Source organism: Aethina tumida, chromosome 6, assembly GCF_024364675.1.
Source record: "Aethina tumida isolate Nest 87 chromosome 6, icAetTumi1.1, whole genome shotgun sequence".
NCBI classification, from domain to species: Eukaryota; Metazoa; Arthropoda; class Insecta; order Coleoptera; family Nitidulidae; genus Aethina; species Aethina tumida.
Genome location: NC_065440.1, coordinates 12,428,859 through 12,448,181, shown reverse-complemented (window position 1 = coordinate 12,448,181; position 19,323 = coordinate 12,428,859). Strand labels below are relative to the sequence as shown.

Below are 19,323 nucleotides of genomic sequence, written 5' to 3'. Positions count from 1 at the left end.
TTTATATTAACACATTAAAGTTTCAACATATTTCAATTTCAACACATGTTAACTTTAATATATTTATGTTAAAATATCAAAAACAAAATAATAATAATAATATTCAACAAATTTATATTAATATATTTTTTTTCAACATATTTACCTTCAAAAAAAAAAAAAAAATAATAAATAAATAAAAAGAAATCAATTTCAACATACTTTCTATTCAACACATTTAAATTTCAACATATTTCTCTATTTCTCTATTATTTTCTATTTATCTTAAAATATTTCAATTCAACATTTGTTAATTTCAATATATTTATATTAATAAATTAAAAGTTCATTCATATTCAACATATTTAACTCAACAAATTTCAACTTTTCTCAATATATTTCTGTTTTAACATAGGTTAATTCCAACATATTCATCGTAAAATATAAAAAACTGAAGAAATTAGAATTTTAACATATTTTAAATTCAATAATTTTATCTCAACATCATTTATTTTCAACACATTTGTTTTAAGATATTTCAATTCAACATTTGTTAATTTCAACATATTTATAATAACAAATTAAATTATCAATACGTTCAATTTATTCAACATATTTAACTCAATATATGCTAATTCCAAAATACTTATTTTGGAATATAAAAAACCGAAAAAAATGGATTTTAACATATTTTAAATTCAATATATTTCAATTTCAATAATTTTATTTCAAAGTTTTTTAATTCCAACATATTTATTTTAAAATATTTCAATTTATTCAACATATTTGACTCCACAAATTTCAACTTTTCTCAATATATTTCTGATTCAACATATGTTAATTCCAACATATTCATCTTAAAATATAAAAAAATTGAAAAAATTCGATTTTAACATATTTTAAATTCAGTATATTTCAATTTCAATAATTTGATGTCAACATCATTTAATTTCAACATATTTATTTTAAGATATTTCAATTCAACATTTGTTAATTTCAATATATTTATAATAACAAATTAAATTATCAATACGTTCAATTTATTTAACATATTTAACTCAATGTATGTTAATTCCAACAAATTTATTTTAAAATATAAAAAACTGAAAAAAAAAATCGATTTTAACATATTTTAAATTCAATATAATTCATATTCAATAATTTTATCTCAACATGTTTTAATTCCAACATATTTATCTTAAAATATTTCGATTCAAGATTTGTTAATTTCAATATGTTTATATTAACAAATTAAAAAGTTCAATAATTTCAATTTATTCAACATATTTAACTCTACAAATTTCAACTTTTCTCAATATATTTCTGTTTCAACATATGTTAACTCCAACATATTCATCGTAAAATATAAAAAACTGAAAAAATTCGATTTTAACATATTTTAAATTCAATATATTTCAATTTCAATAATTTTATCTCAACATCATTTAATTTCAATATATTTATCTTAAGATATTTTAATTTAACATTTGTTAATTTCAACATATTTATAATAATAAATTAAATTATCAATATGTTCAATTTATTCAACATATTTAACTCAATATATGTTAATTCCAACATATTTATTTTAAAATATAAAAAACTGAAAAAAATCGATTTTAACATATTTTAAATTCAATATAATTCAATTTCAATAATTTGATCTCAACATGTTTTAATTCCAACATATTTATCTTAAAATATTTAGATTCAAGATTTGTTAATTTCAATATGTTTATATTAACAAATTAAAAAGTTCAATAATTTCAATTTATTCAACATATTTAACTATACAAATTTCAACTTTTCTCAATATATTTCTGTTTCAACATATGTTAACTCCAACATATTCATCGTAAAATATAAAAAACTGGAAAAATTCGATTTTAACATATTTTAAATTCAATATATTTCAATTTCAATAATTTTATCTCAACATCATTTAATTTCAATATATTTATCTTAAGATATTTCAATTTAACATTTGTTAATTTCAACATATTTATAATAATAAATTAAATTATCAATAAGTTCAATTTATTCGACATATTTAACTCAATATATGTTAATTACAACAAATTTATTTTAAAATGTAAAAAACTGAAAAAAAAATCGATTTTAAGATATTTTAAATTTAATACAACTCAATTTCAATAATTTTATCTCAACATGTTTTAATTCCAACATATTTATCTTAAAATATTTCGATTCAACATTTGTTAATTTCAATATGTTTATATTAACAAATTAAAAGTTCAATAATTTCAATTTATTCAACATATTTAGCTCTACAAATTTCAACTTTTCTCAATATATTTCTGTTTCAACATATGTTAACTCCAACATATTCATCGTAAAATATAAAAAACTGAAAAAATTCGATTTTAACATATTTTAAATTCAATATATTTCAATTTCAATAATTTTATCTCAACATCATTTAATTTCAATATATTTATCTTAAGATATTTCAATTTAACATTTGTTAATTTCAACATATTTATAATAATAAATTAAATTATCAATATGTTCAATTTATTCAACATATTTAACTCAATATATGTTAATTCCAACATATTTATTTTAAAATATAAAAAACTGATTCAACATATGTTAATTCCAACATATTCATCTTAAAATATAAAAAAATTGAAAAAATTCGATTTTAACATATTTTAAATTCAGTATATTTCAATTTCAATAATTTGATGTCAACATCATTTAATTTCAACATATTTATTTTAAGATATTTCAATTCAACATTTGTTAATTTCAATATATTTATAATAACAAATTAAATTATCAATACGTTCAATTTATTTAACATATTTAACTCAATGTATGTTAATTCCAACAAATTTATTTTAAAATATAAAAAACTGAAAAAAAAAATCGATTTTAACATATTTTAAATTCAATATAATTCATATTCAATAATTTTATCTCAACATGTTTTAATTCCAACATATTTATCTTAAAATATTTCGATTCAAGATTTGTTAATTTCAATATGTTTATATTAACAAATTAAAAAGTTCAATAATTTCAATTTATTCAACATATTTAACTCTACAAATTTCAACTTTTCTCAATATATTTCTGTTTCAACATATGTTAACTCCAACATATTCATCGTAAAATATAAAAAACTGAAAAAATTCGATTTTAACATATTTTAAATTCAATATATTTCAATTTCAATAATTTTATCTCAACATCATTTAATTTCAATATATTTATCTTAAGATATTTTAATTTAACATTTGTTAATTTCAACATATTTATAATAATAAATTAAATTATCAATATGTTCAATTTATTCAACATATTTAACTCAATATATGTTAATTCCAACATATTTATTTTAAAATATAAAAAACTGAAAAAAATCGATTTTAACATATTTTAAATTCAATATAATTCAATTTCAATAATTTGACCTCAACATGTTTTAATTCCAACATATTTATCTTAAAATATTTAGATTCAAGATTTGTTAATTTCAATATGTTTATATTAACAAATTAAAAAGTTCAATAATTTCAATTTATTCAACATATTTAACTATACAAATTTCAACTTTTCTCAATATATTTCTGTTTCAACATATGTTAACTCCAACATATTCATCGTAAAATATAAAAAACTGGAAAAATTCGATTTTAACATATTTTAAATTCAATATATTTCAATTTCAATAATTTTATCTCAACATCATTTAATTTCAATATATTTATCTTAAGATATTTCAATTTAACATTTGTTAATTTCAACATATTTATAATAATAAATTAAATTATCAATAAGTTCAATTTATTCGACATATTTAACTCAATATATGTTAATTACAACAAATTTATTTTAAAATGTAAAAAACTGAAAAAAAAAATCGATTTTAAGATATTTTAAATTTAATACAACTCAATTTCAATAATTTTATCTCAACATGTTTTAATTCCAACATATTTATCTTAAAATATTTCGATTCAACATTTGTTAATTTCAATATGTTTATATTAACAAATTAAAAGTTCAATAATTTCAATTTATTCAACATATTTAGCTCTACAAATTTCAACTTTTCTCAATATATTTCTGTTTCAACATATGTTAACTCCAACATATTCATCGTAAAATATAAAAAACTGAAAAAATTCGATTTTAACATATTTTAAATTCAATATATTTCAATTTCAATAATTTTATCTCAACATCATTTAATTTCAATATATTTATCTTAAGATATTTCAATTTAACATTTGTTAATTTCAACATATTTATAATAATAAATTAAATTATCAATATGTTCAATTTATTCAACATATTTAACTCAATATATGTTAATTCCAACATATTTATTTTAAAATATAAAAAACTGAAAAAAAAAAATCGATTTTAACATATTTTAATTTTAATATAATTCAATTTCAATAATTTTATCTCAACATGTTTTAATTCCAACATATTTATCTTAAAATATTTCAATCCAACTTTGTTAATTTAATAGTTAGTTGACTTAAATAACTCAACTAACTATTTCAACATATGTTAATTTAAACATATTTATCTTAAATTATAAAAAATAGAAAAAAATGGGTTTTAACATATTTTAAATACAACATATTTCCATTTCAATATTTTTATCTCAACATCTTTTAACTTTAACTTAAGACATTTTAGTTCACTATTTATTAATATCAACTTATTTATAATGACAAATAATAAAATTTCAATGATTTCAGTTTATTCAACATATTAACTACGTATCTTAATTTCAACATATTTATCGATCGATTTTAACATATTTTGAATTCAATACATTTCAATTTCAATATTTTTACCTCAATATTTTTTAATTTCAATATGTTTATCTAAAGATATTTCAATTTATTCAACATATTTAGCTCAATATATTTCAACATTTCTCAATATATTTATTTCTACTTCACCATATGTTGATTTCAACATAATTATCTTAAAATATAAAAAACTGAAAGAAAATCGACTTTAACATATTTTAAATTCAACATATTTCAATTTTTTTCTCGACATCTTTTAATTTCAACACATTTATTTTAAGATATTCCAATTCAATATTTGTTAATTTGTAACATATTTATAATAACAAATTAATATTTCATTAAGAATAACTTTAACATATTTTAAATTTAATATGTTTCAATTTCAAAATTTATATCTCAACATTTCAACATTCTAAGATATTTCAGTTCAACATTTGTTAATTTGAACATATTTATAATAACAAATTAAAATTTCAATTTCAACATATTTATGGTAACTGAACATATTTTAATTTCAATACATTTTTACCTATTTAGAAAAAAAAACAGCGACGTGTGGTTTATGTGTCAAAACGTCGTACAACGTGTCGACACAGTGTTCCAGATTTTAAATACCACAGTGCCCGACAGCACGTTTAATAAATATTTAAATATATTATAATTAAAAATAAATTAAACAATTTCGTTTGGCATAATTTAAATTTGAAATGTGTTGACATTATTCACTAAAGGTAAATTTTAATCGTGTCCAACATTGAAGCCCTTTCAACGTTTCGCAATTAATTTTACTGCCGTTTTAAAATTGAATACGTTTCGATAGTAAAGCCCCCGTTTTTTTTTTAACGTGACATTAATATTAAAATTAGTGGCTCGTTACAGTATCGTGCCGTGGAGGGCTTTCACATATCAACGGGTTAATTGAATGCAGTGCCTTCTGTTCTATTTACGTGTTTACATTAAATTTTAATCCGCTTTAATTAATTTAATGTCGGCAGAAATAATTCCGGTGTTACGGAGCTACGCCGATATTGATTCAATAGATGAACGTTTAAAACAGCCCTCGATGTTTACATACGGGAAATTAATATCCGATTCGCGTTTACTTGTTTATAATTGTTAATTTAATGGTTTTATAAATAAATAACGCTTACCTTCCGGCTCCGGGCTGGTGGATATTTTCACTCTGTACTCCTGGCTGCCCATGTCGTTGTAGGCGGTTAAAATGTACTCCTTTTCCGTGTCCTGCTTGTTGATGTTGGCGATGCTCAACGACACGGTGTACTTTCCGCGACCCTAATTAAACAATTAATTAATTTAGAACACTTAAGAAATGATCGACGGTGATTTACCGCTGATTGGACGTATTGGGATTGGATTCTTCCGGTGTTGTCCTCCTGGCCTTCCTTGATTTTCTGGCCGTCCAACGTCCACTCGACCTGGGGTTTGGGATTAGCCTCGACTTCCACCTGGATCTGGCCCATTTGTCCCAGTTTGAAGCCGAACAAGTCGATAGGATTGTCCTGGGGCTGTGGTGGATCTAAATTAACAAATTGATGCAAATTAGATGATTCTGATTTTCACTAATTACTCTGTTAATTATGAACAAGAATTTTAGGGTAAAATAATCTGTTGTATTTGAATAAATATTAACATAAATTTCAACATATTTATCTTAACCTGTTTCAATTTTAATATATTTATATAAACATACTCAATATATTGAAATATTAACATATTTATGTTAACATATTTTAATTTCAAAATATTTCAGTTTTAATATATTTATATCCACATATTTTAATTTCAAAATATTTCAGTTTTAATATATTTATATTCACATATTTCAATTTTAATATATTTATATAAACATACTCAATATATTGAAATATTAACATATTTATGTTAACATATTTTAATTTCAAAATATTTCAGTTTTAATATTTTTATACCCACATATTTTAATTTCAATATATTTCAATTTCAACATATTTATCTTAGCATGTTTCATTTTCTTCATATTTTTATAAATATACTCAATATATTGAAATACAAAAAACATATTTTTGTTAACATATTTTAATTTCAAAATATTTCAATTTCAACATATTTATCTTAACCTGTTTCAATTTTAATATATTTATATAAACATATTCAATATATTGAAATATTAACATATTTTAATTTCAATATATTTCAATTTCAACATATGTATCTTAACATGTTTCATATTTAATATATTTATATAAACATACTCAATATATTGAAATATTAACATATTTATGTTAACATATTTTAATTTCAAAATATTTCAGTTTTAACATATTTGTATCCACATATTTTAATTTCAATATATTTATAAAACCATACTCAATATATTAAAATATTAACGTATTTATGTTAACATTTTATAATTTCAAAATATTTCAGTTTAAATATTTTTATATCTACATATTTTAATTTCAATATATTTATATAAACATACTCAACATATTAAAATGTCAACATATTTATATGAATATATTTTAATTTCAAAATATTTCAGTTTTAATATATTTATATCCACATATTTTAATTTCAATATATTCCAATTTAAGTATATTTATCTGAACCTGTTTCAATTTTAATATATTTATATGTACTCAATATATTGAAATATTAACATATTTATGGTAACATATTTTAATTTCAAAATAATTCAGTTTTAATATTTTTATACCCACATATTTTAATTTCAAAATATTTCAATTTCAACATATTTATCTTAACCTGTTTCAATTTTAATATATTTATATAAACATACTCAATATATTGAAATATTAACATATTTATGTTAACATATTTTAATTTCAAAATATTTCAGTTTTAATATTTTTATACCCACATATTTTAATTTCAAAATATTTTAATTTCAACATATTTATCTTAAAATGTTCCATTTTTAATATATTTATATAAACATAGTCAATATATTGAGATATTAAAATATCTATGTTAACATATTTTAATTTCAAAATATTACAGTTTTAATATATTTATATAAACATGCTCAATATATTGAAATATTAACGTTTTATGTTAACAAATTTTAATTTCAAAATATTTCAGCTTAAATATTTTTATATTCACATATTTTAATTTCAATATATTCCAATTTAAGCATATTTATCTGAATCTGTTTCAATTTTAATATATTTATATATACTCAATATATTGAAATATTAACATATTTATGGTAACATATTTTAATTTCAAAATAATTCAGTTTTAATATTTTTATACCCACATATGTTAATTTCAAAATATTTCAATTTCAACATATTTATCTTAATATGTTTCATTTTTAATATATTTATATAAACATACTCAATATATTGAAATATTAACGTTTTATGTTAACAAATTTTAATTTCAAAATATTTCAGTTTAAATATTTTTATATTCACATACTTTAATTTCAATATATTTCAATTTCAACATATTTATCTTAACCTGTTTAAATTTTAATATATTTATATAAACATACTCAATATATTGAAATATTAACATATTTATGTTAACATATTTTAATTTCAATATATTTCAATTTCAACATATGTATCTTAACATGTTTCATTTTTAATATATTTATATAAACATACTCAATATATTGAAATATTAACATATTTATGTTAACATATTTTAATTTCAAAATATTTCAGTTTTAACATATTTATATCCACATATTTTAATTTCAATATATTTATAAAAACATACTCAATATATTAAAATATTAACGTATTTATGTTAACTTATTATAATTTCAATTTTTCAGTTTAAATATTTTTATATCTACATATTTTAATTTTAATATATTTATATAAACATACTCAACATATTAAAATGTCAACATCTTAACATATTTTAATTTCACTATATTTCAATTTCAACATTTATCTTAATCTGTTTCAATTTTAATATATTTATATAAACATACTCAATATACTGAAATATTAACATATTTATGTTAACATATTTTAATTTCAAAATATTTCAGTTTTAACATATTTATATCCACATATTTTAAATTCAATATATTTCAATTTCAACATATTTATCTTAACACGTTTCATTTTTAATATATTTATATCAACATACTCAATATATTGAAATATTAACATATTTATGTTAACATATTTTAATTTCAAAATATTTCAGTTTTAATATTTTTATATCCACATATTTTAATTTCAATATCTTTCAATTTCAACATATATATCTTAACATGTTTCATTTTTAATGAATTAATATTTATATAAACATACTCAAAATATTGAAATATTAACATATTTATGTTAACATATCCACATATTTTAATTTCAATACATTTCAATTTCAACATCTTAATGTTTCATTTTTAATATATTTAAATCAACATACTATTTATCTTAACATATTTTAATTTCAAAATACTTCAGTTCTAATATTTTTATATCAACATATTTCAATTTTTAATATATTCATTGAAACATGAACATATTTATCTAACATATTTTAATTTTAATACTTATATTAATATATTTTTTATATGATTGTGTGTTTGAAAAATCCAAAGAACTTCAATTTGTTATAGTCATAAAAAATAATTAAATTAACACTTACACCTGACGTCGAGTTGTCGCATAGCCTCGGAGGTACCATCCGGATAGGCGGGATGGTGGGCCACACATCTCAGCATCTTCCCATTGTCAGAAGCCCTCAGAATCCTCGTCAAATTTTGCAACTGGGTCTGCAAATTCTCCTTCGCCATGTCATAGACGGTGGGCATGCTCAACTCGTTGCCGGGTATCTGGTTGTCGTCCAGGTACCAACTGATGTTGGCCACCGGTCTGCCATCCTTGACGATGCAGGAGGCTCTCAACTCGTCGTTGATGCGGTAAATGTTGTCGGCGCCGCGGCTCAGCTCCAGTTCCGGTTGCCTGGGTTGTTCTGCAAGTGAAATTATCGATTGAGGAAGGTGCTGGAGGTGATGTGATGGTGGTACTTACTCGCCACGATCAGCTTCATGGTGCCGACCGACTCCATGCTCTCCTCTTCGATGCCTATTGTGCACTTCACGTCCCCGTTGTTCTCCTCCACCACTCTGTTGATGGTGAAGCCGCATTCGCCTGAGCCCAATCCGTTGCCCACGTACGTGACCTAGAAGTACCAACATTACAGATATTTGCCTTTGCTGTAGTTGTTGTTTGACTTACCCTCGGGTCACGTTGTTTGGGACTCAGATTGATGACCGACAAGCCGGGGATCTCAGCCCTGCAGTACTGCAGGGGTGTCGTGACCATGCACTTGAACGTGGCATTCTGGCCGGGCAGTACCAGCTGTTCCCTAATCGGCACATCCACGGTGGCCGTTAGATATCCTGCAAAATTAACCAGTCTCAGATTATTATCATCATTATAGAATATCAAAAGCGAGGGGGTATAAAGTTAGTGCCCCCGGGGCCAGCCGTAAATTAATGTACACACCGAAAACGCCTTTGAGTCATGCCCCTTTGATGATAATCAATTTTAGGTGGTTGCGTATTAATCAAAGCGATTGTATTTGTAAATTATATGCCAAAATTTTGAACTCAACTTATAATTAGGGTGTAGGAAATCGAATTGGACCGCGGGTTAAAAATTAAGGTTCGTGTACGGATCGGGGTGGGATATTTTGGTCGGTCGATCAAACAATTTAATGCGACACCGGACGCGGGTTGGAGCCGAAAATCTCCACGTCCGCGTCGTAAACCGACGCCAACAAGTGATTGAAAAACATGCGAAAACCGAATTACCCGTAATTCCATCGTTTATACAATACTCACACCCGTCCCTACCCCCCGATTTAACCCCCACGGTCAATTTGACCTAATCAATTTATTTTTTCGGGTCCGTATTATTCGTACGGCCGTGCGATTAATATGATTTTGATTTGGGTGTTATAAATGAACGGGACGAATCAATGCGAAACGGCATCATTTTTCAATTTGGACGGACGCTTTATCGACGCATTTGCCTCTCGGAACGAAAATTTTTATCGGCGATTTGATGGACAGTACGTAATTAGACCTCGGGTTATTTTTGGGTAAAAGGGACACGATTTTTTTTTTATAATAAATCTCTATAAAATCTATTTGTGCAAGCATCACACCGAAACTGTCTAATGGATACTGATGAAATTTGGCAAAAAGATACTTTATAACCTGAGTCAACGTTTAAATTCCTTTTTATCTTCAATAAAAGTAAAAAGGTTTTTATAAACTAGTCAAAAAAATAATCTGTAATGCAGATATATTTTTAAAATACTTCAATTTCAAAATATTTCAGGTACAACATAATTTAATTTAAATTTTTTTAAAATATTTTAGTATCAATACTTTAATTTTATCATACTTAAACTTCAAAACATTTCAGGCCCAATATATTTCAATTTAAATATATTCATTCTAACATATTTCAATTTCAATATACTTCAATTTTATTATACTTATTCCAATATTTTTCAGTCTCAACATTTTTAAATTTCAGTATACTTCAATTTGAATATATATTTTTTAACATATTTTATTTTTAAAAATCATAAATTTCAACATATTTCAGTTCCAACATATTTTAATTTAAATATATTCATTTTAATATATTTCAGTTTCAATATACTTCAATCTTATCATATTTTTTTAACATATTTTACTTTTAAATTTCTTAAACTTCAACATATTTTAATTTAAATATATTCATTTTAATATATTTCAATTTCAATATACCTCAATTTCATTATACTTATTTCAATATTTTTCAGTCTCAACATATCTAAATTTTAATATGCTTTAATTTAAACATATATTTTTTAACACATTTTACTTTTAAAATACTTGAACTTGAACATATTTCAGGTCAAACATATTTTAATTTAAATATATTCATTTAAAAATATTTCAGTTTCAATACTTCAATTTTATCATACTTATATTAATATTTTTCAGTCAGTCAGTATACTTCAATTTGAATATGTGTTTTAACAAATTTCACTTTTAAAATACTGACTGAACATAAATAAACTTCAAATATATTTCAGGTCCAACATGTTTTAATTTAAATATATTCATTTTAATATCTTTCAACATCAAAATACCTCAATTTTATTATACCTATTACAATATTTTTCGGTTTCAACATATCTAAATTTCACTATAACTCAGTTTGATATATAAATTTCACTTTATAATTCAGTTTGAATATATATTTTTTAACAAATTTCACTTTTAATGTACTTAAACTACAACACATTTCAGGTCAAACATGTTTTAATTTAAATATATTCATTTTAACATCTTTCAACTTCAATATATCTCAATTTTATTATACCTATTTCAATATTTTTCAGTTTCAACATATCTAAATTTCACTATAACTCAGTTTGATATATATTTTTTAATAAATTTTCCTTTATAATTCAGTTTGAATATATACTTTTTAACAAATTTCACTTTTAATACACCTAAACTTCAACATATTTCAGGCCCAACATGTTTTAATTTAAATATATTCATTGTAAAATATTTCAACTTCAATATACCTCAATTTTATTATACCTATTTCAATATTTTTCAGTCTCAACATATCTAAATTTCACTATAACTCAGTTTGATATATATTTTTTAATAAATTTCACTTTATAATTCACTTTGAATATATATTTTTTAACAAATTTCACTTTTAATATACTTAAACTACAACACATTTCAGGTCAAACATGTTTTAATTTAAATATATTCATTTTAACATCTTTCAACTTCAATATACCTCAATTTTATTATACCTATTTCAATATTTTTCAGTTTCAACATATATAAATTTCACTATAACTCAGTTTGATATATATTTTTTAATAAATTTTACTTTATAATTCAGTTTCAATATATATTTTTTAACAAATTTCACTTTTAATACACTTAAACTTCAACATATTTCAGGTCCAACATGTTTTAATTTAAATATATTCATTGTAAAATATTTCAATTTCAATATACCTTAATTTTATTATAACTATTTCAATATTTTTCAGTCTCAACATATCTAAATTTCACTATAATTCTGTTTGATATATATTTTTTAACAAATTTCACTTTATAATTCAGTTTGAATATATATTTTTTAACAAATTTAACTTTTAAAATACTTAAACTTCAACATATTTCAGGTCCAGCATGTTTTAATTTAAATATATTCATTTTAACTTCTTTCAACTTCAATATATCTCAATTTTATTATACCTATTACAATATTTTTCGGTCTCAACATATCTAAATTTCACTATAACTCAGTTTGATATATATTTTTTAATAAATTTCACTTTATAATTCAGTTTGAATATATATTTTTTAACAAATTTCACTTTTAATATACTTAAACTACAACACATTTCAGGTCAAACATGTTTTAATTTAAATATATTCATTTTAACATCTTTCAACTTCAATATACCTCAATTTTATTATACCTATTTCAATATTTTTCAGTTTCAACATATATAAATTTCACTATAACTCAGTTTGATATATATTTTTTAGTAAATTTTACTTTATAATTCAGTTTCAATATATATTTTTTAACAAATTTCACTTTTAATACACTTAAACTTCAACATATTTCAGGTCCAACATGTTTTAATTTAAATATATTCATTGTAAAATATTTCAACTTCAATTTACCTCAATTTTATTATACCTATTTCAATATTTTTCAGTCTCAACATATCTAAATTTCACTATAATTCTGTTTGATATATATTTTTTAACAAATTTCACTTTTAAAATACTTAAACTTCAACATATTTCAGGTCCAACATGTTTTAATTTAAATATATTCATTGTAAAATATTTCAACTTCAATATACCTCAATTTTATTATACCTATTTCAATATTTTTCAGTCTCAACATATCTAAATTTCACTATAATTCTGTTTGATATATATTTTTTAACAAATTTCACTTTATAATTCAGTTTGAATATATATTTTTTAACAAATTTCACTTTTAAAATACTTAAACTTTAACATATTTCAGATCCAACATATTTTAATTTAAATATATTCATCTTAAAATATTTCAACTTCAATATACCTCAATTTTATTATACTTATTTCAATATTTTTCAGTCTCAACATATTTAAATTTCAGTATACTCCAATTTGAATATATATTTTTAACATATTTTACTTTTAAAAAAATTAAACTTAGATCCAACACGTTTTAAAATAAATATAATTGTTTTAACATATTTTAACTTCAATATACCTCAATTTTATCATACTTATTTCAATATTTTTCAGTCTCAACATATTCTTCAGTATTTTTCATTATTTTACACTTTAGCTTTGTCTTCTGCCTATTGTGATTTAATTAAATTCAAATAAAAGTGAGGGTACTATTAGAATATGATAATAACCCAACAAATATTTTTAACGACTTCAATAATCGAAAAGACTACAACAAAAACAACAAAACGAAAAACCCCTTCAGCAAACACCCAATAAAACTTCGCGATGTAAATCCGGGCCGTCACAAAGACAAACTCCTCGTGCAAACTACCCCCCCATAATACAAACGACGTGCCAGTCCGTCCCCGGGCGGCGGCTTCTAATTCAGCCGGGCGAATCGACGAACTGCCACTCCATAAAATTGATTCCCCTTAAAAGGGGGGCCAGCCAGCCACCCGTCCCGCACGCCAGGGCCGGATGCATTATCGACGGGCCGGATTAAATAAGGCGGAAGGACGATGCAAAAATCGGGCAGGTGCGACGAGCGGGAATAACGTGCCTTCCCCGCGTCCCGCCAACGGATCCCGTCGAACGTTCCCGGGTTTTCGGGGGACCGGGCCGTTTGTTGTTCCCGCGACGCCGCAAGAAACACGGCACCCGGCTCCCCAAACTCGCGGGCATTGTTCATCACGATTATTGCGGAGCCCCAAGTTTCGTCGACAAGTTATCTTCTGTCCCGCTGCGTCCGCACAACAACTGCGGATGGATTCTTGTGCATCAAGTACCACCTTGTTCGGCGGCGAAGTTTCCGACGTCGGATTTTATGCGGCGTAACTAATTTCGCCGTAAGTTTCGGCGTTGGTCCGGACGTAAGGCGGATCTTTGTCCGGTTGATTCAGCGGAAAGTTGCTAATTAAATGCGCCCCCGAACGGGGGGCGAAAACATTGGGGAGATAATCGTGCACACGTTCCGAACAGACGGCTTTTTACGGATTCACGGAATCACGATTAAAACTCGGACGGACGTGGCTTTATGCGTAATTAGATGTGCGTTGCCGGGCGAATTACCCCCAATTAAACTCCGGGCGATGCCCGCCGCCGCCTCTTTTCGAGTCCTGCGGGAGCACGTAGCCGTGAATTGTCGAAAAGTCCGCGTCGAAATCGACACCGACCAACTTGGTAATTGTCCGGACGTGAGCCTTTTTGCGGGACCGCTAATCTGTGCCGATTCAAAGGGGGAGAACATTTGTTTTCGTTCTCCCTTTTCAAGGTTGTTCTACAGCGAGGTAGAGGGCATTAATATCCCTGCCTGTGTCGTAAAATATTATGTAGAATTGCCTAAAATTTTTATTGGTGTCATAATACATAACATAACTACTTAAGAGATTTTAGAATTGTCTTAATTTTGTATAAAACTGCTTTTTAATTTTTTCGAACTGCCTTAATTTTATGTATAAATGCTTAGGGAGTTTCAGAACTATATTAATTTTATACAGAACTGCTTAAGAAATTCAGAACTGGCTTAATTTTATACAAAATAGCTTAGAAAATTTTAATACTTATTAATTTTCTATAAAACTGCCTAAGAAACTGTCTTAATTTTGTACAGAAGTGATTAAGAAATTTTAGTACTGCCTTAATTCTATACAGAAGTGAGGAAGAAGAAATTTCAGTACTACCTTAATTTTATACAGAAGTTTTAGAAACGTCGTGTTTTTGTATAAAATGATTTAAGAAGTTTTAGAACTGTCTCAATTTTATACAGAAGTAATTCAGAAGTCACAAAATTGTCTTAATTTTGTACAGAAGTGATTAAGATGATTCAGTACTATTTTAATTTTATAAAGAGGTGATTTAGGAGTTTCAGAACTGTCTTATTTTTATATAACTTAATTTAAAAAAAATTTAAAACTGTATTAATTTTATACAAAAATGCCTAAGAACACAAAATTGTCTTAATTTTGTACAGAAGTGATTAAGATATTTCAGTACTATCTTAATTTTATATAGAAGTGATTAAGGAGTTTCAGAACTGTATTGATTTACAAAACTTCCTTAGAAGTAACAAAACTGTCTTAATTTTGTACAGAAGTGATTAAGATGTTTCAGTACTATCTTAATATTATATAGAAGTGATTAAGGAGTTTCAGATCTGCATTAATTTTATACAAAACTTCCTAAGAAATTACAAAACTGTCTTAATTTTGTACAGTAGTGATTAAGATATTTCAGTACTATCTTAATTTTATACAGAAGTGATTAAGAAGTTTCAGAATTGTCTTAATTTTATACAAAAGAGTTTAAGAAGTTTTAGAACTGCCTTTATTTTATATAGAATATCTTAAGAAGTTTCAGAACTGTCTTAATTTTATACAAAATAGCTTAAGAAGTTATAACACTGTCTTAATTTTTCAGAATTGACTTCTTTTTATACAAATTAATTTAAAAAGTTTTAGAACTGTATTAATTTTATACAAAAATGCCTTATAAGTTACAAAATTCTCTTAATTTTGTACAGAAGTAATTAAGATGTTTCAGTACTATGTTAATTTTATACAGAAGTGATTAAGGAGTTTCAGAACTGTATTAATTGTATACAAAACTTCATAAGAAGTAACAAAACTGTTTTAATTTTGTACAGAAGTGATTAAGATGTTTCAGTACTATGTTAATTTTAAACAGAAGTGATTAAAAAGTTTCAGAACTGAATTAATTTTTAACAAAACTTCCTAAGAAGTTACAAAACTGTCTTAATTTTGTACAGAAGTGATTAAGATGTTACAGTACTATCTTAATTTTATACAGAAGTGATTCAGAAGTTTCAGAACTGTATTCATTTTATACAAAACTTCCTAAGAAGTTACAAAACTGTTTTAATTTTATACGGAAGTGATTAAGAAGTTTCAGAACAGTCTTCATTTTATACAAAAGAGTTTAAGAAGTTTTAGAACTGCCTTTATTTTATACAGAATATTTTAAGAACTTTCAGAACTATCTTAATTTTATTCAAAATTGCTTAAGAAGTTATAACACTATCGTAATTTTTCAGAATTGACTTATTTTTATACAAATTAATTTAAAAAGTTTTAGAACTGTATTAATTTTATACAAAAGTGCCTAAGAAGTTACAAAACTCTCTTAATTTTTGAACAGAAGTGATTAAGATGTTTCAGTACTATGTTAATTTTAAACAGAAGTGATTAAAAAGTTTCAGAACTGTATTAATTTTTAACAAAACTTTCTAAGAAGTTACAAAACTGTCTTAATTTTGTACAGAAGTGATTAAGATGTTTCAGTACTATCTTAATTTTATACAGAAGTGATTAAGGAGTTTCAGAACTGACTTATTTCTATATAAATTACTTTAAGAAGATTTAGAACTGTATTAATTTTATACAAAACTGTTTAATTATGTACAGAAGTGATTAAAAAGTTTCAGTACTGCCTTAATTCTATACAGACGTGATTAAGGAATTTCAGAATTGTCTTATTTTTATACAAAATAATTTAAGAAGTTTTAAAACTGCCTAAAAAGTTACAAAACTGTCTTAATTTTATACAAAAGTGATTCAGAAGTTTCAAAAATACCTTAATTTTATACAGAAGTGATTAAGAAGTTTCAGTACTGTCTTAATTCTATACAGAAGTGATTAAGGAGTTTCAGAACTATAACTGTATTAATTTTATACAAAGAAATTAGAAAACTGTTTTAATTTTATGTATAGTAGAGTAGATTAGAAAATTTAAGAATTGAAGATTTTTAGAACTTTTAGTTCTTTTGAAAATAATATTTAATACTTGTGAAAATAAATTTGTATCAAATGTCATTGGTAATTGTAACATAGTGAAATGCTGTGCCATTCCAAACTCTAAACTATATTTGACTACATCACAGCCTAAAGTCTTTCAGTATTTGCTCCGTTCATTACGAAGCTGCAGAATTAACTGCAGAATGAATACACTCGAAGCAAACCCAATAACAATCCGTCGAGACGCACACCAGTTAATAAATCCATCCGGGCAGTCCAATATCGCGAGGTACCTCGACAAAAGAACAATCCTTTGATTTAGTGTCCCCCGGTCCGCCTTTTGTTTCCGTCTCTCCTTTCATTTTATTTTTTTCTTTCGCGTGTCAGCCGTCCGGACGGAACGCAGACTAATAACGCGAAACAGAAAAGCGTCCCGGCGAAAAATTGCAATGGGTTGAATCATGCCGTAATTTTATTAGCGCCCGAGTGCGGCACAATGGGACTGATTGCGGGGGCTTTGGACGTCCGGATGAACGGGAGTTTGTTTGCCGGGGTCAACATCTTCCCATGTCCGAGCGTTTCGCTTCCGCCAATCTGCAACTGTCGGCAAAAGTGGACGGGTTTTATTTACCAGATGAATTATTTATGAAACGCTCTTTTAAACTTTTCGTAATGCATGGAAAGGTAAACTTAATATGACTGACATTATTCACTGGAATAAAATTTCAGACGCAAAGCCTATTACAGTTTTCTGTAATTTATGCGTCTGGACGATTTTTTTTTTATTTTATACAGAAATCTTTAAGAAGTTACAGAACTGCCTTCATTTTATACAGAATAACTTAAGAAGATACAAGACTGTCTTAATTTTATACAGAAGTGATTAAGGAGTTTCTGAACTCTCTTAATTTTATACAAAATAGCTTAAGAAGATACAGGATTGTCTTAATTTTATACAGAAGTGATTAAGGAGTTTAGAAACTATCTTAATTTTATTCAGAATATCCTAAGAGTTACAAAACTGTCTTAATTTTATATAGAAGTGCTTAAGAAGTTTCGGAACTGTCTTAATTTTGTACAGAATTTATTAAGAAATTTTAGGACTGTCTTCATTTTATACAAAATGGCTTAAGAAGTTTTAGAACTGTCTTAATTTTATACAGAACTGGTTAAGAAGCTTCAGGACTGTCTTAATTTTATACAGAAGTGCTTAAGAAGTTTCAGAACTGTCTTAATTTTATACAGAAGTGCTTAAAAAGTTTCAGAATTATCTTCATTTTATACAGAATAAGTTAAGAAGATACAGGACTGTCTTAATGTTATACAGAAGTGATTAAGGAGTTTCGGAACTGTCTTAATTTTATGCAAAATAGCTTAAGAAGTTTTAGAACTGTCTTAATTTTATACAGAATATCTTAAGAAGTTACAAAACTGTCTTAATTTTATATAGAAGTGATTAAGAAGTTTCGGAACTGTCTTCATTTAATACAAAATGGCTTAAGAAGATTTAGAACTGTTT

At 24.5% G+C, this 19,323-nt stretch overlaps 1 protein-coding gene across 7 annotated transcripts in view; it reads right to left on the bottom strand.

Moving 5' to 3' along the window:
* Positions 1-19,323, bottom strand: part of LOC109608126 (fasciclin-3) — a 406,522-nt gene that overhangs the window by 16,449 nt on the left and 370,750 nt on the right. For all 7 annotated transcript variants that reach the window (XM_049969180.1, XM_049969179.1, XM_049969181.1 and 4 more), the window contains exons 2-6: positions 10,013-10,176; positions 9,806-9,956; positions 9,420-9,746; positions 6,131-6,318; positions 5,933-6,074 (exon numbers count right to left, since the gene is read on the bottom strand). In XM_049969180.1, the coding sequence (XP_049825137.1) occupies positions 5,933-6,074; positions 6,131-6,318; positions 9,420-9,746; positions 9,806-9,956; positions 10,013-10,176 (972 nt within the window). The remainder of the gene's footprint in view (positions 1-5,932; positions 6,075-6,130; positions 6,319-9,419; positions 9,747-9,805; positions 9,957-10,012; positions 10,177-19,323) is intronic.